Raw genomic sequence first — 27343 nt, forward strand, 5'->3', positions numbered from 1 at the left:
AAAACAGCAGCACAAAGCTTCATCTGTCTCATCAAAATGAGCAACTGATACTGAAAATCATTCACTGGTGGAATCCTTTCATTCACTTATTTTTATATTTTAGAGTATTTTGAAGCCTGATCTATGCCGCATGTTGCGACTGAACATATCTGGAACATTTTTAAACTGTTGGTGCAAATTGTCGCAATAACTAAGTCATATCCACAGAAAGGCTCAGTTACTCATTTGGAAATTCTGTGAGAAAATGAGGGAAACTTCAAATGGAAATGGCTCCAAGTTGAAAGAGGCAGAATGATGATCAATTCAGCATTTATGGGAAACTCTATCAACACTAAGAGGCCATCTTTTTCTGTGCTTCATGTCAGTGAAAACTCGCCTTTTTCCTAATAGGTCAAATTAGTGAACTTACAAGTCATCTCTGCCAAAAGTAAGAGGTAATAAAAACTTAAAGTAGTCTGAAGTGAGTTCAAACATTTTTTTAAATAATTTCGAAAGGTGAGCACAGCTGTATATCAATAATTCAGAGCATCATAAAGTAACTGATGAGATAACTTTGGACTTTGTAAAAGATGGTAGATCAACATCAGCTTTATGAAATGGCTCCTCAAATCATCACTGAAGCAGAATTTCCCTGGACCTCAAATAATTTGGTTTCCGACTCTCCGCTCTAGGAGCTTGCTTTCTGAATGAAGGTTTGTAGTTTTTGACCTATCTGTCAGAACAAGGGCAGCTGCAGTCTGTGTCCTGGAAACATTTACTCTTGTGACATTTGAATAGTTATCCCAGCTAATTATGCCATTTTTTTTGTACAAGGATATTTTTTCCTTCCACTTCACTTTTTATTACTGTGTTTGGATGCAGCACTCAGTGAGTGGCCTGATTCTGTAGCAATTGTCATGTTTTTCCACTATTATTATTTTTTTTAACTTTTCAAATAAATTTTTACTTCTTGTATTTAAAACTTTGACTTCATTTGAATATTTAGTCGATATCGATCTCTGCGTCTGTTTGACAACCACAAGCTGTCATTATGCAGCAGACTGTGACCCGCCGCCCCTCGCCTCGGTAGCGCGCGCACAGTGACGCACCGTGAGCTCACTTGACTTTGTGCCAGCTCAGCGTTTTTGCCCTCTCTTTCTCTTACTCACACTCACACACACACACACACCGCAGAGAGACAGAGAAACGGAGGGGGGCGGGGGAATTCTCGCGTATACCGGCTTTGTGGTTTTCATCCCCTATCAAGCGTTTTACCAGCACCTGCCGGCTCGGCTCAGCCCCGTGGAGCCCATGACGATAATTATGCTCGTTTTCAGCTATTAACTTCAGCTACATTCATTCACCGAACCGGTAAGTTTGCTTGAAGTTCCATTTAAACGTGTAAGGAAGCAGCTAGAGGTCTGCTGAAGTGGGTAGTTAAGTTTTCTCTTGAGGGATGTCATTCCCCACAGAGCCTGCGCAATACCGGCATCACCGTTTTTACGCATGGTGGTGGTCTGACTTTTCTTAGGATTACACGGTTGGTCTGGAGTATAGCTTGTAGTAACGGTGATAGTAATTGTTAAAAGCTGATAGTTGCACTCCGACTCAGAGGCGACAAAATATTTTTTGAGGTCTTGGGGTATTGGAGTTGAAAGAGTGGGAGAGGAGGGGGGTCCACGATTGACCATTTGTGTGCACTTAACACAACTTAAGAGGTGACTCACTAATTACTTGCATATAGACTAGGAGAGAAGTTATATTGATTTACTTTATATTTTTTCTTGCCTAAAAATTTAAAGATAAGAAATCTTCCTCATTATAAACTTGTTTGTTGAGTCATTAGAGGAAAAAAAGAAAACATCTTTTCAACTGTCTTCTGGTTCATAGGAAGCAATGGTCAAATATATTTCCATGGCTGAAATCGCTAAAGTCACACATTTTCATAACACAGGATGTCGAGGTCTGGCGTTGCAGACCCCTGAGTGACATGAAAGATCTCAGTCCTACCACAGTGGAAAATAATCAGTTGTGACAAAAATTAGCATTCAAAACTCTAAAATGTTCAAGTTAGATGTAATTTTTGCTCTTTTTCTGACTAGCATTGTTACTCTGATCCGCTCAGAGCCAAAATACTTTATATTAGGGATTCATGCAGTGGTTATATGGGTCTCTCTTTTCTCCTCATAGGGTTTCCTATCTTGGAAATTCAAGTTTTTCCACAGGCCAGGAGTGGGACCTTGAGCAGCTTAAAGGTCCACTTGTACTCCAGGTCAGCCATGCTTGCTTTGTAATGTAATAACTGTATCTTAAAGCTCTCCCCATGAAGTGATCTCCAATGAGAGGGAGAGTATCTCATGGTGCATCGATATGGGTAGTCTATGTAATGACCTCACTCGCCATGTGATCCTCCTCCTCCTCCTCCTCCTCCTCCTCACTTTTTAATAAGGTTTGTGGTCCAAACTTTGGCTCAGACTGTATTGTTGGGTATCGTTGGCTTGGGTGCATCTAATCAGTTTAGTGAGGCCAGCTGTAACAAATTAAGGAATTGTTGTAAGTATAAAATACAAAAAGAAAATGTTTTTTGGGGGATGGGAGTTTCAATACATTTTTACTCTTGTATTTTGTAATTTACTGTCTCATCATTTGCAATTTCATACTACAGTGGTTTTGACAGGATGCACTACTGACCCCAATGAGCATGCTCGCACTCATTAATCCGCCCCAGATGAGACTGTCATCTTTAGCAGTGGGCATCCATTGTCTGAGTTTAAATTCCAACATGCTGGTGTCAGTACGAGGCTTTTGACCTCTCCGTTTCTCTCACACATCTGGAGGCACACACACACAATCTGCACACATCCATCAGCAGGGGATAGTGATATATTAGCTTTCCAATAAAATAATCAAGGATTTGTAAGTTTTAACTAAGCCAAAATAGTCTGAGACCTTGCGCACAAATCAGCCAGGTCTTTATTAAAAACAAAGATCTATGGCACATCATTTAAAAGAATACTATCGTACACACAGGATTGGTTTCAGAAAAAGTTTTTGAACCCACACAACATGACAAATGCAAAGGGAGCGAAGCTAAAATCTATGTCGATGACAAACGATAGAGGGAAACGTCGCCTTAATTACTGCAAATGAGTCCCAAATTCTTCTATCCATTTCTTGCATCATTCTTCCATCAATTGTTAACAAGATACTTGAACTCCACTTGGGGAAAAACCTGGCCTCTGAGGTCAATCAGAGCCGTCTCGTCTTTTTTCTGGTCTCAGACTCAGAGGAGCTGACTCAGGGAAGTGCGGATTAATTTCAAGAAAGAACTTCATGTTTATTTTGGTGTGTTCAGTTGAGGTGCAACGTGAGTTTTAATTTGGAAGCATACACTCTTGAGCAGTTTCCTCACGAAAGGAAGTGGAAAAATTGAAGACAGGAGGATGAAAATTGCACGAGTAATGCGAAATGAAAGAAAAGTATCAGCATCACATGATAAACAGTACACTCTAAAATATCTCCGCTACTCCAGGTGCTGCCCTCTATTTGAGCTTTAAAGAAATTAGTGCAGATCCATAACTGAACACAAACAGGGTTATTTATTGAATAGACTTTGTTTTATTTCCGATACCCTCTCCGATACGCCTGGAGGCGTTCATAAAGTTAGGTGGGCATGTGTGCACTGCCGCATCTCTGTCTGAGCGCTTGCGAGGGCATGTAGGAGTCAAAGATGTGAGCTAAGCTCTAATTAAACCATCAATCCTGTCATCTGTCTGCGCATTCTTTGAGCCAGTGTGGTTGGGAGTTCTGCCCAGCGTCCTTCCATGCCCGTGGCTCCACTAGAGAGCCAATATCAGCCGGGGGATTCTGTGCCAAAAGAAATTCCCTCTATATTACCAGTCAACAGATCCCGATCCAAGCTTGCTCGGTCAGCATCCACACATGGTTAAAGGGCTGGATAATTACAGGGGGCAACCTGAACAGACGCAGCTCTGAGCGTGCAGACAAACTCACCTCCTGATATCCTCTCTCGCTCACAGCACACATGCTGGGCACACACAGGCTAAATTAGAACGCTGACAAACACGATCTGTTGCGCATTTTCCTTTTGTTGCATTCTTCTAAAAGAACCACCTTTTTTTTGTTTTTGTTGGGCATGGGATATTCTTTTGCAGTAGGTGGGGAAAATAAAAGTCATTCTGCTGAGGGTTTCCGTCTTACTCTGTTGAAAATCAAGCTGTGAAAAGTGAGTCACTTCCAGGATGTGTCTGCTCCTGGAAGTGACACAGGATGGGTAGCTGAAGTTTACCCAATGCTGAGTCTGATGTGGGTTGTTATATTTTACCGCTAGTTATCTTAGAAAAAAACGCAACGGCAGCTACATACAAAGGAGGCATAAGCATAACTTTAAGGGTGTACATTTGCAGTAGGGTTAAGGCCATTATAAAAGTTAAATGTTTGGCTGATTTATTTTTTCTAAAATCACATCTGATGTGCTTAGGGGAGACTGCTGTCCTTTTGGAACATCTATTCATGTCTATCTAGTGATTATTTAGGGGTGTAGTCAAAGAATATGCAGGTAGTAGATCTTATTATTGTACCACCACCTGCAAAATAGGCCCTCAGCATAATGCTGCCACCACTATGTTCTTTTTAGGTTTGAAAACCTTACTTTGAGTGCTCCAAGCGTACTTCTAGTCATTGCATCCACATAGGTCAATCTTTGTTTCACTTAACAGTGAATTTCTCCAAAAGGCATTTAGCTCATTCACATGGGCCGCCACCGTTTTCAGTCCAATATCAAGTTGTTGGGCTGTGAAACAAGATTTTCCTTCTTAGTCCTTCTAATTCATGGTTGTCCAACAGAAAGTGCCTGGTTTCTCTGCAACTTCCTCTAAATATTAGTGGCAGTGTATTTATAAGCATTTACATGTGTGTGAATTAGAGAAAATCCACTGTAAATTAATATTTGTGTGCCAAATTTTTACTTTAAAAAAATATTTTGGTTGCTTTCATTTAATCATATAAGAGTTCAAATGCACCAAGCAGAACCAATGCGGCGTTATTGTTCACGACCAAATTATATTACACAAGAGCACTTTACAACTCAGAGAAGCTGAAAAAAATAGCACATTTTCCGATTAAGGACAAACAACTGTCAACAAGGAGTTTTGTTTATTATTATTATTATTATTATTATTATTATTATTATTATTATTATTATTATTATTATTATTATTATTATCTCTTTTCAAGATCTGCAGAAGTCACAAAAACCCAAAGTAAAGTCACCAAGTGAAACTTTAGAGTGTTGGGTCAGCAGTTTTCTAAAAGTAAATAAACCCTGACCTGTTGTTTAGTCTTTCAAACAAAATAGCTGATTTGCATGTTGGCAGAAAATGACCCCTATACGAATTATACATTATTTCTGTTTTCATAGCAGTTTATTTTTCTGGACTGCCATTAACACAGTTCGTTTTAATATAGCACCTCTAAAAACCTTTGCACTCTGAAAGCAGATCTTGCTTGACCTAATAACCTCCGCTCTCTGTCTGACCCATCTTCTTTGTCACACTCTACTGTATCCTTCACACTCTACTGTATCCTATTAACTCACACAGTTATTAAAAAAATTAAAATAAAAAAAAGCTAAAGAAGCAGGGTCTGGTTAAAGACAAGTAGTTCTGGGTATAACCACAATCTACCAGTCGGACCTGCTGGTGACCTGCTGCTGGCTTTTTAGCTGCCAGAGGAAATCATATAGCACATGCAAATCAAGTTCTTTATAACAAGGCAGAAGTGAGTGGGAGAGCCAGGATTTTCAGTGTGTGTGTGTGTGTGTTTGTCATGTTTTGATGAGTATGCAATCCCTCATATTTAAGTGCTCCAGATAGCCTGCAGAGTATTTTCAATGTGGTAAATCGGTGCAGGAAACTGAACCTCTCATTTCTGTTAGCTAAAGTTATTGAGTCAAATTCAAAGCAAACCGTTTTTAGACCTTTAAAGATATGTTGGTGTACATGTGCTTGTCTGTGGTTAGTTTTTTTGTTTTTTTGTTTTTTGTTTTGCTCATTGGGGGCAAATAACAGGGCTGTAAAATTACTTTGTTTCACCTCTGTCAATATTATTTAATTCAGATAATGACTCATTTGCTTTTCACAGACGGTACTTATTAAGGCACTGTGGATAAGGTTTAAATTGTGATGGTTTGGTGGTGTTTTGCAGTGGTTGGTACCTACAAAATGGTTCAATTAAATACAAAAGAGCCATGCGGCAGGCTCAGGAGGAAGAGTGTTTTTCTGTGAAACAATTTTCAGGCCTAAGTGGATGACTGGCTCATCAGCTGCTTCAAGTTTCCAAACAGTTATCATGGATTTGGAGAATTACTGCTCTGATTCCAGCTTTTCTCCTGCCACATGTCAATGTGACTAGAATAACACCGTATAAATCTACTCCATCTACCATTTAAGTTCACTAAATTATCCTAATGTAAATGTTAGGATAATTTAGAGAAAAGACTAGCATTTGGAAAACAGTTTGGTAGTGATATCCTACTTTCTTTCTGTAGATCTTGTTCCTATTTTGTCTCATTGTTTCTGTTTCAACCACAGATCTGTTTTCACTCTTTGCAAACGTAAAGATTTAGAGATGGATGACTAATGGAGATGACATGGTAAAAGTCCTGTTTTCCTCACCTGAGGTCAACTTCTTAAAAAGATTTCTCCCATGACTAAAACAATCATTAACTGGATCCTTCATATTTGTTTCACAAACTGAAATAACAAGCTTAAAGGGCTATTTTCACACGTTTGTACATGTAGGATAGTGAAAATAGGATTTGTTTTGTGTGAATATGTCCTGACATAACGTAATTGTAGACTGTTGAAGTCAACAAAAGCAGAGCTGATTTACATCATCATTGTTTAGATATAATATATATTTTTTATAAAAAATTTTTATTATTATTTTACATATTTCTCACACGCTGCAAATCGTTATGGAATATCTTGTTTCAAAATCAGCTTTTTTATAGATCGCTTTTGATTTATTTTAATCCCCTTAAAGAGCCATTTTATTTATTTATTTATTTATTTATTTATTTATTTATTTATTCATTTATTTATTTTTGTGACGTCAGCATATTTTTACACCTTTTCAAAATGAAATGTAAATCTGGACATCCACACTGCACAGTTCATCATGTGCTATAATAGCATGAATGCAATTATAATAACCAAAAATGCCATAATTATTGTACATTTCAAGACTGATACAAAGCAGTTTCTGACCTTACATTGATGATATTAATGTAGCGCTAAACGCCAATAAAATGTAGAATCTCCTTTGTAATGCTGAAAAGTCAGGGATCTTTTTTGGTCTTGGTTGTTTTGTTTGCATGCCATTCAAATTGGAGGAACAAATACTCATGCATATCTGATTCTGAAATATTATCTTCTACAGGTAAGGGAGCGTTCTACCCTTACCGTCTCTCCTCTACTCTCTCTGATCAAATCAACTTCTTTTGTTACAGCTGATAATGCAAAGCGACGTACACCAGCAACAGTAGAGAGGGCCTGTTTATCACTTCATACTGGTTCACAGTTGCAGTGGAAATCATGACTAATGTCACACAGGCCTAGGGACAGAGAGGAAGAGTGACAGAGAAATGCAAGGACTAATGACACCTGCCCATTTATCAGACTTGCTTCCCATAATGAGACATTGTCTAAACACCAACGTACAAAGTGTTGGCGTAAATCAGCCTTTCTTTTGCCAGTAATGGGCACCTCCATGAAGCCAAACAGAGGGTATGGTTCTCCCGATCGCGTCGTTGTCATACATGTGCGTATTATCTTCACGTCGACCAAATGTCTGATGAATGGCAGAGTATAATTACCTTAAACCTTTCTTTTGCCACCTCAGTTCTTTTCCATTGTATTTTCCCACCGTAGAGAATAATCTCATGCTCATGTGCATCACAAGGAGGTGTTCCCCAGGGCTATGACATTGTATGCGACTTGGTGGGTTTATTGGGCAGCCTCCACTGACGTCATTTGACGTACTTGCATCATCAGTACGAAGAAAATCTTTCTGTGGACATGAAAGGTTAGATAAAACTCAACATAGTGGCTCAGCTTTCTTGTCTTTGCTTTAAAGTTACAATTGAAGAGTTAGGAAAGCTTTCCTCTTTCTTATTTTAGCTAACTCTGATAGCTGTAAATGTTTGTGCATTTCTTTATAAAGGACGGTGTAAACCTGTTTACGTAATTTTTTCCGTAAATCTGTGTGAAGGCCCTTCACACAAACCCTTATGTGGTATAAGGGTTTGAAACTGACCTACAACCTTCATAATGCTAAGATGACATTAAATTCCTGAAGAAATTTAACTGGGGCCTGCCCAACATGTGCATTTTTCTTTGGACCCAGTATTCTGACTTTTAACCAGTAACATGTCCACCCAGTTGAGATGGTCTACCACCAGAATGCAATGATTAAAGCTCATCCTAGTCCATTGCCATAGAGTTATGGCTGATCTGGTTCACCACTACAGTGCAATGGTCAAACCTCATTCACAGAGAAATTTAGTCTGAGACTAATGACTATAAGCTTCGCACATGAAGTTCTCACTCATGGTGCGAAATAAAAAAATTATAATTCTTGTAGAAATGTTCAACCTTCATACTAAGGATTTTAATTCACACTCTAAAATTCTGTGAAATAATACATTTATGTAAGCAAAATATGAATAGTCACAGGAAATATGTATTTTTCCCACAATGCATTGCGAGACCTCTCTGCGCCTGTTTGTGGGGAGAAACAGGGCAAGCAGAGCTTCATTATACCACTCACTGGCTCTTCAATGTTGGTATGTTTTGTGGAATATACCAACACTGAAGAACTCAATGATCACCATTGGACTCGACTTTCTGTAAGTGTTTGACTTGTGAAAAGCCAAGAAAGCATAAAAAGTGACTTGTCTTTGCTGCCATTATGCATGACCTTCTGAGAACGGTGAACACCCTGGACAAGTTCCCGGTGTCTCACAATCTAAATCTCTGCAACTTTTCACTTCTTAGGTTGCTCCTTTTACAAATGCATGTTGAATAGTATATGTTTTTCATTAAATTTAGAAAAAGCTTAAAATTGGTCTTTTTGAGTTTAATTTTTATGTGTGTGTGTTCTCACAAAAACCTGGTGTTACAGCATGTATAAACTTTCAAAATTCACAGATTAAAAAAAAAAAATGTTTTCTACAAATAAAGCTTACTTACGGACTTTTATTTTCATTAAAACACAATTTATCGAATCAGACCTATTCATTGCAATGATTGTAATGCGTGTTTAAATATCCAGAAGACAGTCTCACCGGACATAACTAAGACAAATGCAACAACGCTTCATGACATGAACTGTGATTGTCAAATGTCCTTGCAAGGTATCAACAATCTAGTTGGCATCTGCTGTTATATAATTGGAAAGTCAGAGAAGTTGTTGTTGTTGGGGCTTTTATTTGTAACTAAGCTGTTTCATCAATCTAAGCTCTACAGTGTGTTCACTCTAGACTGTTTGCCAAACAGATGCTGTTAGATGTCACCTAAAAAAAAAAAAAAAAAACCTTCTGGGGTGCCTGGTGTCCAGCCGGAGTCTCCTCGTCTGCCCAACAAAGACAGCTCAGTGCCGACTTTGAAAGCCGACAGGGTGTTAGCCTGACCCATGATCTTCCCCCGCTGCTCCGTCATCTCACATTCAAAGGCCTGGAAGTTCCACTCATTCTTGTGTTTCCTGTTTTGTGGTCCCGTCCCTCCTTCACAGCTTCATCCAGGAGGATTTCTCAGCTCAGCTGCGACATGACATCAAGAAGCCAGAAAAACCTCCCAAACACGTTTTGCCTGTCCTTGCCTCCAAAGCCACCACAGAAGGGAATAATGTCCCTGTTTTTGTCAACCTGTTGACCATTGCTTCTTTATTAGTGCTATATTTAGCCCTCCTGAACAAAACAGAAAATTCGACATGTCATCTGACGTCGCGGCGGCTTGTTATTGGGATGCGTCAAACGGCAGAGCAGAAGGTGTCAGGTAATTACTGTTTTAACGGCATTTAGGGAAATTCACCACGAGTCGCTCTTCCTCCTCGAATGTGTTTTCTGGAATTTCACTTGTGTTTTGCTGTTTCCGTCCCATCACATAAAATGACGACAGCACTGAGGGTGCTGTATTCCATAGGCATTTTTGTTGTGTTTGCTGAGATATTCTGAGAGGTGCTAATATCCTGGTTGTATGCCACTTTTCCACCGCCTCCCACTTTGCATCTGTAGCTTTTGTCTGCTCTCTATTTCTCGTTCCTCTGTCTGTACCCCCCCAACCACATGCACCCTCCAAACCGAAGCACATGGCAAACCCTGGTGTAACTGTCATCAAAGGCAGGCTTTGAAAAGGGAAACACAAAAATTGCAATTATACAGGACTGACAGCAGAGTCAGGCCAGCAAGGACGGAGAAGGCACGTGGAAGACGAGTGAATGAGTTCAAAGATGTCAGGCAACGCTATAAGAGGCAGACAAAGACCTCAGACCTCTTTGATTATGTAAGGTGTGTGCTGAAAGTCTGTTTTAGTCATGCTTCTAGGCACGTTTTACCTGCAACAGTAACAATTTATCTTATTTGGAGTGTCTTAGGTTTTGTTAGAGACCATTGGGAAACAGTTAGCATCACAAACCACCAGGATCCATGCCATATTGAGTCCAATACATGGTTAGGGTATAAAACAATATCAAAGTAGAGTATTTATCAAAGATACAGCCAAATCACCGATTTGTTATGCTTGCCACAAAAAGAGAGAAAGAAGGAAAGGAAGTTCATACGCACTTCTTTTTGTTTCTGGTTCAATACCTTAAGTTAATGCAAAGAAAAGGCATATTTCCATCCAAACGGTGATTTAAACCCCAACCAAAGCCAATCAATTTTTAAGCTAGAGATTTCCTTACACTGGACCTGAACTACTTGTCCAAACTAGACTGGGTTCTCCAAGGCAAATGTTGGAGACTTGACCACTGTCATAAGTTCAGTTCTTTGAGAAGTGTAAAGGCGCAAGTAGCTTACTATGTAATATGTGGCTACCCAGAAGGAGACCTTGTATGCTGGTTTTGATGGAAGCGCCCATACCGACTGACAGAGGAGGTAAATCATAGTTATAGTGTTTGGGTTTTTTTCCCAGAAAATATTAGATAACATAATTCTTACAAGATTCTAACAGGAACCAATGTTTCATTTGAAGAACGCAAGAAAAGTAGTTACTTCATATATGACTTAATTTACTGACAGATGTTGTAGCAGCTCCCATCAAGCTTCACAGAAGCTTACTTCCTAAAGCGTGATAATGTTTTACATATTAAAAATGTTACTTTTGAGAGGCGAAGTTTGGAAAATTAAAGAACAATGGCTTTACGAAGGCCAAGGCATTCAAGGACACGAGAGCGCTCACGTGTCTGTGAGTGCCACTGAAGTCTGCATGTGACAGTCCTTTTGTAGTGGGTTAGTTGGGAAAACCTCAGGCAAACTGGTTTGTAAAAGCATCACATTTACAGACACTGGAGGCTTTGATTGCCTCCAGAGTTGCAGTGGTTGAATAAACATTTTTTGGGGCACTTCTGTATATTTTTTAAATATAGATACTCTCTACCTGCAGGTGTTTTTATTTTTATTGTTTTACAGAATCCACCTTCTGTCACTGTTCTGAGTGATTAGCAAGTCTTGTATCCCACCACTGTACTCAGTCACTCAGCTGCAGATGAAGTACTGCTGCCTCAGTGCTCTGCTGGAGGTCAAGCGAGGTTCTTCGGAGAAAGCCAGCATTCCTGTAGCCATGTCCAATTTGTTACTTGACACTTTCCAAAAACGGAGGCATTTAATTGTGGGTCCCGTTTTCGTTTTGCTCTCTCTATCATTGCCGTTTTATTGATCCGTTTTTCAAAATTTTCAGCTGTATGCGATGTTGCATGCCTGGAGTTGTGTGTAAGTGGATGCTGATGTCTGTGCGCATGTCTGACTTGTAATTAGCTTTGTGCTCTGGTCTGTATGGCATTTTAACAAATGCTTCTATATTTATTTATATGGACATGCTATCAGACTGATGTTTTAGCAGAGTAACTTCGTCCACCTCTTTTGCTTTCCGTCCTTTTGGATTGGGGCTATGTTTTTTTTAAGCTTTTGTGGTTTCTTTGTTCCCCCTTTATCTTTTTTCAGTTCTTGCAATTCTGAAAATTATGTCTCAGAAGCTTTTTATTGGCATAAGGATTTTGTCTCCCAGACTGAACTCATAAATGCGTTATAATTTTTATTTTGCAGTTTGTGTAAGACACGACTTGCCGTTGGCAGGCTCCATACCATTCGGATGTTTGAGTGGTCTTTGTGTGTATTTCCCCTTTATGAACAAGCCATGTGGAAATCAATTGTGTAGACGCTACATACATATAATACTGTGCAAAGGTTTTAAACCACTCCTTATTTCTTTATTCTTTGCTTCAAAGAGGCTATACTTTCTTGTAATCTTTATAAAGTGGTTCTGATTGATAAATCCCTAACGTCTGTCCGTAAAATAAGAGGAAAGCGGACAAGTGGAAAAACATTACTTAAAAGACCAGTTTTCAAGAAACAGGAAGACGTTCTGACACAGGTAGCTCTCACCTTCCCAAGAATAAAAGTAAAATAAAATAAAACATAGCCTCAAGGTAATTGGGGTACTATAACCTCTTCATCTCGTTAATGTGGAAATTGCACAATAACCGGAATCAGACGGTCCGGTCCTGTGTATGATGACCAAAACTTGGGGATCTCAGCGATCCATATTGAAAGGAGTCAGTTGAGGTAGTTCAGATAAGGATTTCTACTGGTTGCCTCTCTCTGGTTGTTTTCCATTTATGTCTAATTGAAAGGGAAGGAGAGCCCTAACTCTCTGGAGGAATTAAATTTCCCTTCTGGCCTGGGAACCCCTTGGGAACCTCCAGGATGAGCTGGAGATTTTCCCATGGGAGGAGGCGGTGTGAATTAATCTGTTATCCTCTTGAACCCAATCCTGGAGAAGTGGAAGGCAGTGGACGGACTGAAGTAATAAAACCCCTCTTGAAAAAAGTCAAATCCCAAATAGAGATGCCAAGATTAGAGTTTGCTGTCAAATTCCCATTCTCAAGTTTATGTGAAACTTGGACTTGTCAATATTCATATACCTCTGACCTCTAGACCTCTAGAAAACCTGGAGAACTTTTAAACATTGCAAAATAGTGGACTCAAGACTTCTGCCCAATACTGTGTCTTTAAATATAACGTATATAGATTTACCAGTCTGGCAATTTGACTTCTGTGTTAAAAACAATAAAAAGAAACCAGAATAAATAATTAAAAATATGTTGATTTTCTTGTTGCATAGCAGTGAAAACATGTTTTTCTACTGGCTCGATGGTTAAAAGCATCATTAAACAAGTATCACCCACACACATGCACAGTGTGCAGGTTGACTGTTTTAGCAGTGACAGACGGGGCATGTCCAGAGGGTGTGTGGGGTGTGTCTGTGGTCAGACTGACCGTATAAGACACAGCTAGGTACTCTAAAGATTTTCATTCAGCTGCACTGAAGAGTGCAGATCTCGGTTTTGACTCGTTTCTGTAACTTCATTTCAAGCTTCATTCATTTCATTTTATTTCCGGTTGAAGAAGAACTAGTCTGTCATTTTGAAGTTTTATGTTCAGTGTCTCTCAGAACATTATTTATCCAATTGTTTGAGTTAGGGAGAAAACTGCAGCATTTTTAAGTTTAGTATTGATTCAGCGTTATTAGCGAGTCAAGCATCCTTGCTGGGTTGCCTCAGCAACTGTGTGGGTCCACTGCAAGTCTGGGGTGAGTATGCAGCTCAGCTGGATCTTCCTGCTCTCCTTCCTCAGCATTATCTCTTTAGTTTGTTTGGTTTCAGTTCTGCTACTCTTAGCCCACTTTGTCATCGACAGTTTTTTAAGGAAAACTGCACATAGAAAAGCACATACCTAACATTTTTGTATATATCTGTTATTTTTGCAGGAACCGCTCATCATTTTTCAAACAATTTGTGCAAAAAAAAAAAAAAACAATCTTACAGCAAACAGAGACATCAGTTTTCTTTTTTTTTTTAAAGTAACATCTTAAACCATGAAGTACCTACAGTAGCTGTTTGGTGGCAGCTTCAGGTCCATCGTGATAATGCCAGGGTTTTGCAATTTCACAGCCCTGTAATTGTGGCTTTAAATGAGAGATCTGTGCAGAGGAATTTCTCTCTGCAAATCTTCATGGTTTATCTTGACATTTGGCCCAATTAATGATGTTTTAGTGCAGTAGGGATGACATTTAGCATGTTTTTTTAAATCACTATAACATTCTGGTATCAGCTAAAACATTTGGCCTGTTATGATATTTGTGCATGCTTATGCACACACACCCAGTAAAAACAAGTCATTATTAATTTTATGATTGGACTTGTCATGCAATTCAGTAGATTAAGAGGGAAAAGTGAAGAAAATGAGCCAGTTGATTTGCTGCATCATGGTAATTATACTAAATTTTTTACATTTGATTAGATATTTAATAAAATTTTTATTTCAAAGTGAAAAGGTGTGTTTTGTCAACCCCTATGATTGAGTCCCAGTACATGGTATTAAAATAGGGGGTCATATCTGGAAGTTTTTATCACATTTTAAAAGGTTGTGATATTAATCATAAAAGTTGCAATATGCATACTAAGCTTTAATCATCATTGGTTTGCTGATTAATTAATCTGTTAAAAATCTGTGAATCTCAAATGTCCACTCCTGAAGCTTGGAATCAGAAAACACTGCTTCCAGGGTCAGCTGATGTCACGTGTCGAGAAAGTCAGCATGTGTTAGCAAATGAAGGTGTTGTAGGATGAATCATTGGATGAACTGTATGTGTGAGCATCTGCAGCCCAAAAATAGCTGCAGAAAATCCCTGGTTCATTCACAGGAGTACACAAAAAGCTCCTGAATCATAGTAAATGTTATTTACAGCTCCAAGAGGTGCTGCTTACCGATCTGTGTCCAGAGTCTCTGGACTTTTGATCGCTAGCGAAAATGACTCAGCTGTTATGAACATGTGCTGTACTTGTATGCTAGTTTGCTCCAAAGGGATGGTTATATTAAAGGTGTCATGTCATATTTGGAGCTTTGAAAATGGTACATTTACATCCACCTTGTTTGCTCTGCTGCAGATCATATGCACATAGAAGAATACATTGAAGAAGATGAGGAACCACCATTGCTGCTCAACTCTCGTCCTTCTCGCGGTATAATACGTTACTTTTATATATTTGAATAAATGCAAATACGTTTGCACCTCCCCTCACTCTGACTTATGTATCTCCCAGGTGTTAGGCTGTGGTGGGACTGCAGCGGTGCAGCGTCGGTGGGGAGAAGGGTGTGTGTGTTTGCAATGCCCTGCAGGCCAGGAGCCATCCAAGGTGAGCAAATGAGCCAAAAGAATAAATGGTAAATTAATTTTCTCTTCCCAGTGTTGTTCAGTATGCTTCCTTCAATGCATCTCCCATTCCTTTTATAATCCAAATCAAATATAAATGTGATGAAATGTGCTTGTGCATGTTTTAATTCACAGAATATACAATAAAAAAGTAGTGGTTCATCCACTATAAATAAATGTTTAAAAATATATTGATTTTTTTAAGATACATTTTATTCAACCTTATATTAATATAAAGTCTGTAAAAGTCAAGGAATAAAGGCCAGCATGTAAACTTATTTTATTTTTTTTAGACTTATTTACAGTCTCTTTCACAAGTACTAACACCCCTTCATCCTTTAAACAGCTTGTGACTATTCCACCATTTCCTAAACTCATGATGTGTATGTAGCCTAAAATCAAGTATAGTGACCAGAGAACAGTTTTCCATATCCACTACAAGGCTTTTGACCAATGTTAAACTGGACATCTTAATGCATTCTTTGAACAACATGTTTCTTTTTGTAAATCTTTAGCTTGAAATAAGTTGAAGGTTGTGTTTGTGGAATAGGACAAAATGCACTGCAAAAAGCACTGCAGGTTTAAATAGATCAAGAGTTGCTGCCTTAAATTACTTTTAATCACTCCTATTTACTGCCAAAAACTGTGTAAGATTTTATCAGTAAAATCATAAAGAAAATATAAAACACAAACTCTCCTAGCTAAACTTGACATTGCACAGCACAAGAAAGAGGCTCTGTTGTGTCTTTTTTTTTTCAGTTTTATCTCCTCGTGTTTGAAGTCTTTTCTTTCTCTTCAGCCTTGCAGGCAGATCCAGAGTTCAGCTGAAGACGTGAAATGTCAGTTTTGCCCACCTGGGAGCTTTTCAGAGACGGTCGACTCTGAGCTCTGCCGTCCACACACATCCTGCGAGATCCTGGGCAGAAACGTTTCAGTGTCTGGCACTCTGACCTCAGACGCTGTCTGTGGCGACTGTCTGCCTGGGTGAGAACAGCCGCTTCTGTCTCGCTGCTGCTCCACATGCGCCCACAGTTTAAACTTGTCTCACTTTAATTTTGTTTCTTGTTTTGTTTTTGTTTTGTTTTCCTCATCCAGATTTCTCTCGCCTGACGGAGGACAAGTTTCCACTCAAAGCGGTTGCATAAAAAGTAAGATCTTGCACCCCTTCATTTGCTCCCTGGTGTTTATAGGCATCTATTCCTCTGATTCATTGTGCTATTCTTGTCTCTGTCCTCCAGCAGAAATGCGTGTCAGAAAGGTTCGCACTGTGGGAAAAGGTTCCTCCAGCGGGGCAGGAGGACCAGCCAACAGCACGGTGGTTCGAAGCGCCGAGGAAAAGACGGCAGAGTACGCTGTGTTTGCATTGGTGCCTGTCTTCTGCATAATGGGCCTGTTGGGCATCCTGATCTGCAACATCCTGAAGAAGAAGGGATACAACTGCACTGCTGAGAAGGAGGGGAGAGACGAAGAGACTGCCACACCTCAGAAAGAAGGTGAGAAAGACAAAAAAGTGCAACTTTGACCACGTAATGTTATTGAATCCTGTAATCACACGATTGGTGCTGTGATGTGATCTAAAGGCATCAGCGCTCAGAGGAAGCGAAGGCTTTTTTTTTTTTTTTAAATGCCATACAAGAGTCAATTCAAGAGTCAACAGAGCAGAAAAGTTAAGATGGGAAAATCAAACGAGGTAGACAGAAATCAATAAAAGCTTTTAAAAGTTTAAAGTGAGAGAAGCTGAAAAAAAAGGATTAAGGGTGTGGGGGAGGGGCTCTAAAACAAATATTGATTCATCACGCCCACTCTCTGCACGTTGTACCGACTGCTTTTCAAAAAGAACAGCCACCTTGAGATTGTATTTCTAAGCATAATTCTTAGCCTTTGACCCACTTACACGCAAAAAGAGCTTTGAGAGTCGTTGATATAAGGCAGTAATTGACATTACAATTACAGTGCCGAGGTCATCCACACTGCTTTGCACGTAATGTGGTAAAAAGCACCCACTTCTCCTCCATTATTCTCCTTTTGGATCTGGCACTGTGGTTGTTGGGTTCTCATTCTTGCAAAACACATGGGATGGATTGTATTTTCCACAGGGAGTTGAAAGGACAAATGCTGAAGATTGTATTGAGAGATGGCATAATAAAAAGGTTTATCTTATGTAAAAAAAACAACAATAAAAAAAGTTTGGATAGCCTACAAACTGAAACCTGATTGTAATTCAGCATCCATGAAAAACAAAAACCGTATGAAAAAGGTAATATTCAGTAATTAATCACCTGGGTTGTTCATTAGTTAGTCCAAGGAAGAAATTAGAGGGCCTTTAAAATGTGACCCTTAATAGATTTAAAGCTGGCTAAGCTGGCTTCTTCTGCTTCTACACCTGATGGTGCAAAGCAGAGCCAAAGAAGTATTATGACCTAGCAGGAGTGTCAGCTGGGAGCTCAACAGATCCTGTTAAAAGGCTGTTTACGTCTGCACAACAGCTGTTGCTTTTAGGATTCTTAGTGACTGACATGGAGGAAGAGTGGGGTCTGCTTTCTAATGAATTCAATTAACAATTATTGCACAATTTGGGGGACATGCATGTAGAAATCATTGAACTTTCAGCCCCAAGATGGTCAGAGACTCAACAAGTATGTCGGGGAAAAAAAACAATAGAATTGAAAACTGTGCAAAACTTCATATTAAAACAGTTAAAATTAAATAAAAAGCACGTTTAGAACATAGTAATGAACATGTGTCCACGTTAGACTTTATATTAGTCTGTAGTGCTTTGCATCATTGATACTTATCTGTGTTTTTGTGTTCTGTGAAGTGACAGATCCAGTGGATAGCTTTTCTCGCTCGCTCTAAACTTTGACAGGACATTTCACAGAGTTGAATGTCAGCTTAATGTGATTAAAACCCAGTCGCGTGAGCACAGAGGATGCCATTTAATAGTGGCAAGTGCTTCAGGTATCAGCAACGTCTGGTTTTGTGTTTGTTTAGCTGTTGCCTAAAAAACTTAAATTGCTGCGAAGGAAACTGAACCTGAACCTCGCTCTCTCTGCAGCTCCCTCGTTTCTTCCATCTCCTCTCCATTTATCATAAGTTTCAGTCGTATCTGGTCAGGAACCCAACACCATCCATCCCTCTCTCCTTTCTCAGTCAGATCAATTATTTAATCAGCTCATTTACCTCATTGTTAATGTCTTCTGCTTCGTTGTCCTTGGCCAGGACTCTTTAGTTGCTTTCTGCTCTCTTTTCTAAGACTGTTAATATTTATAGTGAAAGAAAAGCTGCTAAGTTTAGTAATTTAATGTTTATAAGATACATTGAGAACTGGGAGCAATAACTTGCACATTCATTCTTTTGGGTCTTTTCAGGTCTTGATGCAGCTGCCTATGAATAGACTGAATTAATGTGCTATGCTAAGTGAGATAAAGGAGAGAAGGAGGGTGTTTATGCAGGGAGTCAGGTGAAGATGATGGAGAACGGGAAACTTGAGAAAGTGAGCTGTGGAAAAAATTAAGAGCACGAAACAGAAACCCTCATTAACAAAACCTGTCCCTGTTTCTTTGCCAGCACTGCTACATTGTGCTCTTGTTGTGACAGACTGTCAGTCTCATGATGTCTTTGCTCGACTAAAATTTGACAAACTTCTTACTTCTGCACTTTTCAGACCATCTCTGTCAGGGAGAACACCCCAGAGGCTGAATTACAGCAAGCCAATTGCCTTGCAGGACTAAAGCGGACCTGCTGGCTGCTCTGACAAGCAGGACTTATAAATTTCATGTGCAGAGTAGCATTAATGGAAGTAATATCTCTAAATCTGTGTTCAGGCAGAGTAATGACTCATTAAAAACTCTAGTTCTCCAGTTCTCAGTCAGACGCTGCGGTTGAATTTGATCAAAGATTCACGGTGTTAACAGCAGATAAAGAGTGCCACTCGGTGAAAGTGATGCTGTTATTTTTCCATAGCAACAGTCACTGTAGAGACAGAGCTATTGTTACGCTCTGACAACAACCTAATGCTGCTGATGCAAGAGATAGAAATAAAACTACACACACACACACACACACACGCGTGCATACACTCAGAGACATTTCCAATCAATACAGTTGGAGTTCACACTTGGCTCAGTGTCGCTTGGCATTTCACACTACAGCGCACTGAACGCACCAACACACTGAGCTCTGTGTGCTCCAGCAGCGCTGAATGGAGGAGAACTGCTGAGTGAGTCTATTCTGTCGCCCCCCAGGCCCTCGCTGCCTTCTCTCACTGTCCTCATCTATTATGGGATGGGGGTTGCCATGGAGCCATTTATATTCTTTGCAGTTAATCTGTCCTTGTCTGTCCTCATCAGACACAGCAGCTCAATATGAGTGACTTTGTGAATTTTGGGAATCCTATTAAAAAAAAAAAAAAAAAAGTTTGCTTACTATTTACCCTCCTATATGGGAAAAACATTTCATCTGTGATGGAAAAAAAGGGTTATTTTTCAGATTAAAAACATATACTTTTGCTTACCAGATATTTATCACTTTAGCTGCTGGTTACAATGGTTGCAATCATCTGTGTGTGAAGTGGGTGAGCTGCCAGATCTGCAGCACCCTCCAGTGGTGGGTCAAGGTCAAAACAACTGTGAAAAAATGAGTAGTAACTGCGTTGATATTTTATGTTGCCAAGGATTTTACTTGACTGTCCAGTAACAATGGCTACTGTGATAAATGATCCTCTGCAGTACGCTGTGATTTACAGCTGAAACTAAGTATTTACATAATTATGCTGAATAAAAAAAATGCACGTTTTTTTCTGACGTCTCACTGTCAGAAGATTAATCAGACCAAACCTCTCTTGTTTTAGGATGGAATTACCAAAATTATTTATATTTGCTAAATACCAGAAAACCTAGGGGAAACACTTTGCAGCTTTGTTCGAACTCAAAAGTTTATCAACATTTGGTCAGTATCTAAAAATAATTGTCTTTTAAACTGCATGGTTAGATTCCAACCTAGCTGTTGCTTCACTATTTCTACATATAATCTTCTTTCCTCATGATGCATTTTATTTTATTTCCCCTTGTCTTTTAGGTCACAACTGCGCCATATCTGATGACCTAAATGAAGACACAATCAGTGTTCTGGTTCGCCTCATAACAGAGAAGAAAGGTATATAACACATCTGATTTGATCTGAGCCTGTGGTGCAATCTTATTAATCGAATAACAAACAAAAGAAAAAACTTTTCGCTCCCTGGTAGATTTCTTTAGTTTTTGCTACCTGTAAATTTCAGATCTGACAAATGTTAATATCAGACAAAAAAATAACCTTAACAAATGCAAAATATTAGTTTATTTAACTTGTCAGATAAAAAAAAAAATTAACCATATCAGCCTGCCCCTCTGTGAAAATGTGGTTACCCCTCCAGATCTAATGATTGGTTGTGCTATTCTTGTTGGTAACCACTTTCATGCTTCAAAACATGCAATTTCCATTTGAAAATAGCTTCTTATATTTTAATCAAGTTGCTGTGTATTTGTCTGATCATTTGAAATGCATGAGTGTTACACACAGACCAAAACCAAGAAATATTTAAGAGGCAAATAATTCTTCAAAGCACTCCGTACTTGTAACCCATATTATCTTTTGCTTTCTTAACATGATCTACTTTTACTTCAACCAGAGTGCGATAAGTTGTGCAACCAAAAACATTAAGAGGTAATGTTTCAATAAGCTGATATTGTCTCCGTGTTTCAGAAAATGCTGCTGCGCTGGAGGAACTGCTGCTGGAGTATGAGAGCAAACAGATGAGTAAAGGCTCATCAATTAAGTAAGTGTCATACACACACACACACACACACACCACATGCACTGTCACACATCGACAAATCCTTGCATGCTGTCACTAAGTTGTGCTCTTTGAGGTCAGATTTAACAAGAAGTCAACTTCACTCCTGTAATTTTCTCTCTAATTATATATACTAATGATATTTGTAATTCACAGTTTCCTTAAACTTTTTCAACAAAAACACATAGTTTCAAAAAATGTATTGACCCTTCAGACTGCTTTGGCTGCATTTTTCTGAGTGGGAGCAGTTTGACGCTTGGCGGTGACTCATTCCCACAGGTCTGCAGCGAAAGTCTCACACAGTCATAAAAACTGTCCAATTATAAAATTATGAGACTTCGGCAGTCATTTGGTCACTGAGCTCACTGGTGGTCACATAACTTATCAAAGTCTCAACTTTTACACGACCAAGGGTGGCTGCGGCTGGAACTTTGGTTGCTGCGGCTTTAAGAATCACTCAAGTAGTCAAAATTAAATTCAAAATGTCAGTTTACGCCGCTGTGCCTCTATTTCCTTGCATGAGATCTTGTTTATTTTTTAAACATATGTTAACATTTCAGCCTGGAATAATATTGAAAAGGTTCTTGTTCTAAAATCTGTTTGTAGTTAAGTACTGTTCAGTGGACTCTTTTGAGAGCAGAACCATTCCTTGGGTATAATTTTGCTGTGAGACCCCAAGCCTTTCTAGTTTATTGTTGAAATTCTGCATTTATTTTTAAATGTTACAGACGCATTCACAGACAGTAAGCTTAACAAGTCATGATTTAAAGCACCTTCAGACTGTCACTGCTGGCTTTTAATTTAAACACTAGTATAGATAGCAAGAACTCCTTAGTTTGTTCACAGAACATATTATGTTGTAGAGTTTAGTAAGCTGTAAAGTGCATTTAAACTAATCTGAGTTGCACCACACCTGTAAATAACAGAATAAATAGAAAGAAATTATCTTAAAAAAAACTGTTAGAAAACTGTAGTCTTTGAAAGTCATCTAACCAAATAAAGGACTTTATTTTACTCATCTTTGGATTTTGACCTGCCCTCCCACCCCAATTTGTTCAGCTCTGATTTTTATGTATTCCCTTTTAGTGTGAAAAAGTGTGTGTAAACCAATGGCTGGAGGTCTCTGTGGCTGGTGCCAGTGTGCTGTTTCTCAATGGGGCCACAGAAACACATAGCTACAGTTTCAGGAACATTCTGACACACACACACACACACACACACACACACACACACACACACACACRCACACACACACACACATTGTCCACACACAGTTCTGGAAAAACCTTTTAGGTAGATGCAGAGCCCGTGGAAGGGGCTTTGTGTATTGCTGCAACCCCTTGCTGCAATAACAGAAACAAACAATTGTCTGTCTCTATTTTGCTCTTTACCTTAATCAGCACCTTATAACAATAAAGAGACCTTCATTTCTTTGACATCAAAATTGCTCTATGGAGCTACTTCCTGAAACAATTAAACTTCATCTTTTATTCTTTGCCTCGTTGGTTTACACAAGCAGGTCTAAGACATCCAGCCTCTGTGCTGGAACAGAGACAGGGGGTACTTGGGGTACTTGAGGAGTGAGCGGAGTTGGCCCATCATAGGACATAAATTTGTACCTTTAGGATCACTACAAAACGAGGCCAATTTGTCAAATTTATAAATTAAAAATGCAATAGTTGACGATTGTAGTCATCTTGTGTGGGTTCGAATAAACTTTGTGACCGTTTTCCTTCCCTTTCTCACCAACAGGTTCCCAATGCTGTCTCCCTTGTCCACCTTCTGCTCCATCCCCAAGTCTTGCCCCCATCAGTCCCACCTCCACACCATCTCGGGTCTCTCCGGTCTCGCTCCCAAACACGGCTACCGTTGCTCCCGCTGCGCTCAGAGAAAGTGGCCTCCTATTCTCATTCCTCCCCTGGATTCTCTCAAAGACCCTCTGAAGCCCCCACAGGGCCTCATTCTGCCCTCCTTGGACACACCTGTTAACCAGCAGAAGAACCCTCTGCTGGGGGCGGGTCGCGTAGACACTCATCACCCCCAACCCCCTGTTGTGCCAAAGCCTGTTCAGAACAAAGTGGACAGCAGTGAAGGGAGGGAAAAGAAAGAAGGAGAGGTGTTGTCTGTTGGGAGGTGAGTCCGGCTAAATGCATTGCTGTTTTGGAGGGGGGCGGGGGGGTGTATCTGTTTCTGCTTTAAAGTCTTCTATAACTTCATGTCTGAACCCTGAAAGCTGGCCTGAACAGCATTTTGTTTAAACGCTTTGCCTTGCAGTTTCAGATAAAACTATTCTGGTTTCTTTTGGAGTATTTGCATTTGTCTTTCTGACACTAACTTTGGAAAACTTTCTGTTTTTGATTTAAAGATTTCAAGTGGCTCACATACCTGAGTACAAGCCTGTCACCACGGAAACAAAAACATCATCCCAGGAACAAAGAAACTCCCTGTTTGGTGGGAAACATTTTTCCTCCTGTTCGTCATCTGGCTTCAGGAGGTACGGTGATTAAAAACTCAAAAAGACACACCATGTGTCATCACTTTCTTCTGATTCTTGCTTCAATCTATGTCTCTGCTGTTTCTTTGTACTTGATTAAATGGTGAATGTGTGTTGAAGTGATTGTCAGTTCACTGAAATAACACAAGATAAGTCACGTGTATTAATTATGACAGAAAAAAATGTAAATGTTGGATAAAAAGACAAGCAACCATCTTCTCCAACTATCTGACTATGTCGGGTGACTTGGAGGCACCAAGATCATTTTTGTTTTTGTGAAATAATGGGAGTTTAATGCTTCTTCAAACTGAGAAGTCAGCTTTCTCAAGTTAAATAATTTGAGAAAGCACAGATTATGATGTTATGATGTTCTAAGTTATTGGGAACAATATCTTCGAAACATTGCACTCAAGACTGGCCACTTATTAACAGGCTCATAAATACTTTTATCTGTCCTGCAGATTAAAAACTTTTAGACAGAAGACAATGCTTCAGAATCTGTCCCAATCCAAAATATTGAGAAGACACAGCTGTAACAAGCCTTCAGTATTGTTGCATTATTAGCAAAGGAATTTAATGGCTGATTAACATTACCATTTCCTTTGTCTTATCAGATAAAAAGATGCAGAGATGCTGCATGATCGTGCTACCTCGTGAAAGAAGACCTCATTATCTGATGGCAGCTTAAACGCCAGGATGGAGATGCTCTTCAGAAAACATAACCTCCACCTGCTGGAAGAAGAAGGAATTGCTTCTCATCGCATGATAAGACGATCTCTTGACAGCTTGATCTTATGCTGCTCAAAGCTTAATGTCCAGTCAGCAACGGTGCTGGAAAGCTAATGAGTTTAACGCAGGAGGAGGGCTGGTTTAAACCAAACATCAATGAAACAAAAGATGCAAAATCACTAATTGTTACCGATCAAAATGTGGTGGTTCTGTTGCTTTGGATACAACTTTTGTGACCCGCTTCCCCCCCGTTAGCTTTGGAGGAAACCGGACAGCACAACACCGTCAAAAAAAAACCATAAATAATCTTTGCAACCAAGTGCCACACAGATTAGAGGTAAGAATGTGTTTGTTAACAACTGGTTCATACAAAAAAAGGGTTTGTTCTTCTCTTTGGCTTGCATAGAAATTACAGATGAATTAAGGATTTGATTTGTTCCTTAATCTGTTGAATGTATTAACAGAAACTTATTGTATGCACTGAAGTAAGTTTATCCGGTTGGAGGGTTTAAACCTGAGCTCTGATTTTTGCATCTTTAAAGGTCAATATTTGATAAATGCCTATAGCTATTGGAAATCTGTAACAATCTTCGGGGTAAACGTTTCTTATCGAGTTGTGCCATGCAATCATCTATGCTGATGCCAGATAAACAAAATCATTTCAGTCTTCCAGATTATAAACAAGGGTTCAGCATGTTTCAGAGCTCCTCTGGTAACCTGTGAAAGTATTTTAAAAAGTTCAAAAATGTTGCTGCCTGTGAGACAGATGTTTTCTTCATGCAATAACATCATAGACTTGCAAACTTCATATCAGATCACATTGAAGCAGCTTTTGTTGTATCAATTATTGATTTGAACCCTGATAAAAGACAAATTTTCTTTTCAACTCTTGTATAATCGAGAGTTCAAATTATCAATTCAACAATTTCCCGAAAGCAGAATTAAGAAGCTCTTGGTATGTTTTAGATTTTTTTAGATAGAGTCCAGGGTGGACCCAGGTTTAGTTGGAAAGGAGTTTTTTGTTGTTGTTGTTGTTGTTGTATATTTTCACTACATTTAAATGATATTGCAGCTCAAATCTTATTATAAGCAGCAAATATCATTTTGGACCACAGGTGAAAAACTAAACATTGAGAAAGACCACAATTAAAAAAACAAAACATGTATATAGGTGTAAATATGTAAATAAGACTGAGAGCATACACAAGTAAACTCTTTATTTTGATTTTATACTCTAACACGTAGTACGTATGAAGTAATTCAGGGGTAAACAGCTGCACTGCACCGGTGACAGGACTCTGTCATTCATATAAGCTGAACTGCTGTCTGAAATGGTTTTCTACTCTTAATCTAGGGTTAAACATATCAGTGTTTTTTCTCTCTCTCATCCTGAGCTACACAAACTCACATTTTATCCATCATAGTTCTTTAACAAACTAACAAACTGCAGGTAGTCCGGACGCTTACGCAGACTTTTGTTTTCCAAGAGTATGGCTATTATCAGATTTAATTACTTTATTATGCTCATGTTATGCTGTTTAAAAATAACACAACGTATGTAGAGGAGAGGGCATTTATTACCCCAAGCTGATGATCACGTGTTTTCATCCAATTTCATTGCTTTGGTGTTGTCAGCATTAACTGTTTTCAAACTATGCAGGAAGGATGAAAAAAACATCTCATCGGATTTTTGGGTTTTTATTTATATCGTGCTTCATTTTATTATATCACTATTATATCTCTATTTCTGTATGCTGTTTTTACTCATGAAATAAAGAAGAGCTGTATTTTAAACTGTTTCATTGTTGATTATCCATAGCGTATTGTGGTTTGACATGTATGCATGTGAGATGTTTGTTGTTATCAGAGTGTGCGACAGGAACAGGAGCTTGAAGAACCAAAATTCCTTCGTAACTACCGCCCCCTACTGCTGATCGCTACACATTACAAGGACTTGACTGGTGATTGTCAAACCTCGATACTATTGGTGGTACTTCAGGTTGCTTATTAGGGATTTCCTTTGGAGCTAACGAAAATAAATGAAAGTATTGACTATTTACATCAACTGGGATATTGAGCAAATAGGCTCAATTGTCAAAGATATTCAATTAGTACAGTGACGAAAGCACTTCATGGTGGGGATTGTATCTTGATGTTGAGAACATTATTTTTACTGTAAGTCCTATTGACATTCCCAACATATCAAAGCTTTGGGAATTAAATTAGCAATTAAATAATTTATTCTTATTTTGGCTATAAACAGACATTATTACTATTTCATTGGCAAGACTTGTATAAAGAGGCTTTATCTCCAGGTTGCTTTTAGAGGTAGAGATCAAATATATTATAAATGATACTCTCTGTCAGGAAGCAACTTACAAAGATCAGACGCTCAAAACTAATTAGTGCTTAGGGTGAAATGTAAAAATGTTTAGCAAAGTCCAAGGAATATGGAAAAAATTCCAAGTAGTGTACAACATGCCGTTAAATGCTTATTCAATTTTGAAAAAAAAAATAAAAAATGCCAGGCTCCATGAAGATGTTCCAACTATCTGAACTGCTTAATAAAGAATCCACTGAAGTTTTGGACAGGGAATCAGAGTTTTGTCGTCAAACAATGTCTCATGGTGGGATTTTGTGAGGATGATTTGCTCTTCTTGGTCAGAGTGCTGCGAGCGTCCCGTCCTGCCAGGAAGTAAAGGATCGGGTCCACGCAGCTGTTGGCACTGGCTAAAGGTCGCGTCACCTTGTAGGCCACACTGGCAGCCTCCAGCAAACTGCAGCTGATCTGATGAA

General features: G+C 39.1%; 2 protein-coding genes across 7 annotated transcripts in view; one reads left to right on the top strand and one right to left on the bottom strand.

Moving 5' to 3' along the window:
- The first annotated feature begins 1163 nt into the window (after positions 1 to 1163).
- Positions 1164 to 27062, top strand: relt (RELT TNF receptor). Of its 4 annotated transcripts, none has more exons than XM_008425536.2 (12): positions 1164 to 1350; positions 2170 to 2251; positions 15226 to 15300; positions 15382 to 15474; positions 16291 to 16475; positions 16587 to 16639; positions 16730 to 16984; positions 20568 to 20645; positions 21234 to 21306; positions 23077 to 23457; positions 23690 to 23818; positions 24433 to 27062. In XM_008425536.2, the coding sequence occupies exons 3-12, from the start codon at positions 15259 to 15261 to the stop codon at positions 24434 to 24436; spliced, it is 1293 nt and encodes a 430-aa protein (XP_008423758.1). In that variant the 5' UTR covers positions 1164 to 1350; positions 2170 to 2251; positions 15226 to 15258; the 3' UTR covers positions 24437 to 27062. The 4 variants fall into 4 exon arrangements, with proteins under 4 accessions (XP_008423758.1, XP_008423761.1, XP_008423759.1 ...); XM_008425539.2 differs by having other exon boundaries at positions 16733 to 16984; XM_008425537.2 differs by lacking the exon at positions 2170 to 2251.
- The window catches only part of p2ry2.1 (purinergic receptor P2Y2, tandem duplicate 1), a 44601-nt gene continuing 43007 nt past the window's right edge, over positions 25750 to 27343 (bottom strand). For all 3 annotated transcript variants that reach the window (XM_008425547.2, XM_008425549.2, XM_008425546.2), the window contains exon 5: positions 25750 to 27335. In XM_008425547.2, the coding sequence (XP_008423769.1) occupies positions 27144 to 27335 (192 nt within the window). In that variant the 3' untranslated portion in view covers positions 25750 to 27143. The remainder of the gene's footprint in view (positions 27336 to 27343) is intronic.

This window comes from Poecilia reticulata, linkage group LG13, assembly GCF_000633615.1.
Source record: "Poecilia reticulata strain Guanapo linkage group LG13, Guppy_female_1.0+MT, whole genome shotgun sequence".
Taxonomy (NCBI): Eukaryota; Metazoa; Chordata; class Actinopteri; order Cyprinodontiformes; family Poeciliidae; genus Poecilia; species Poecilia reticulata.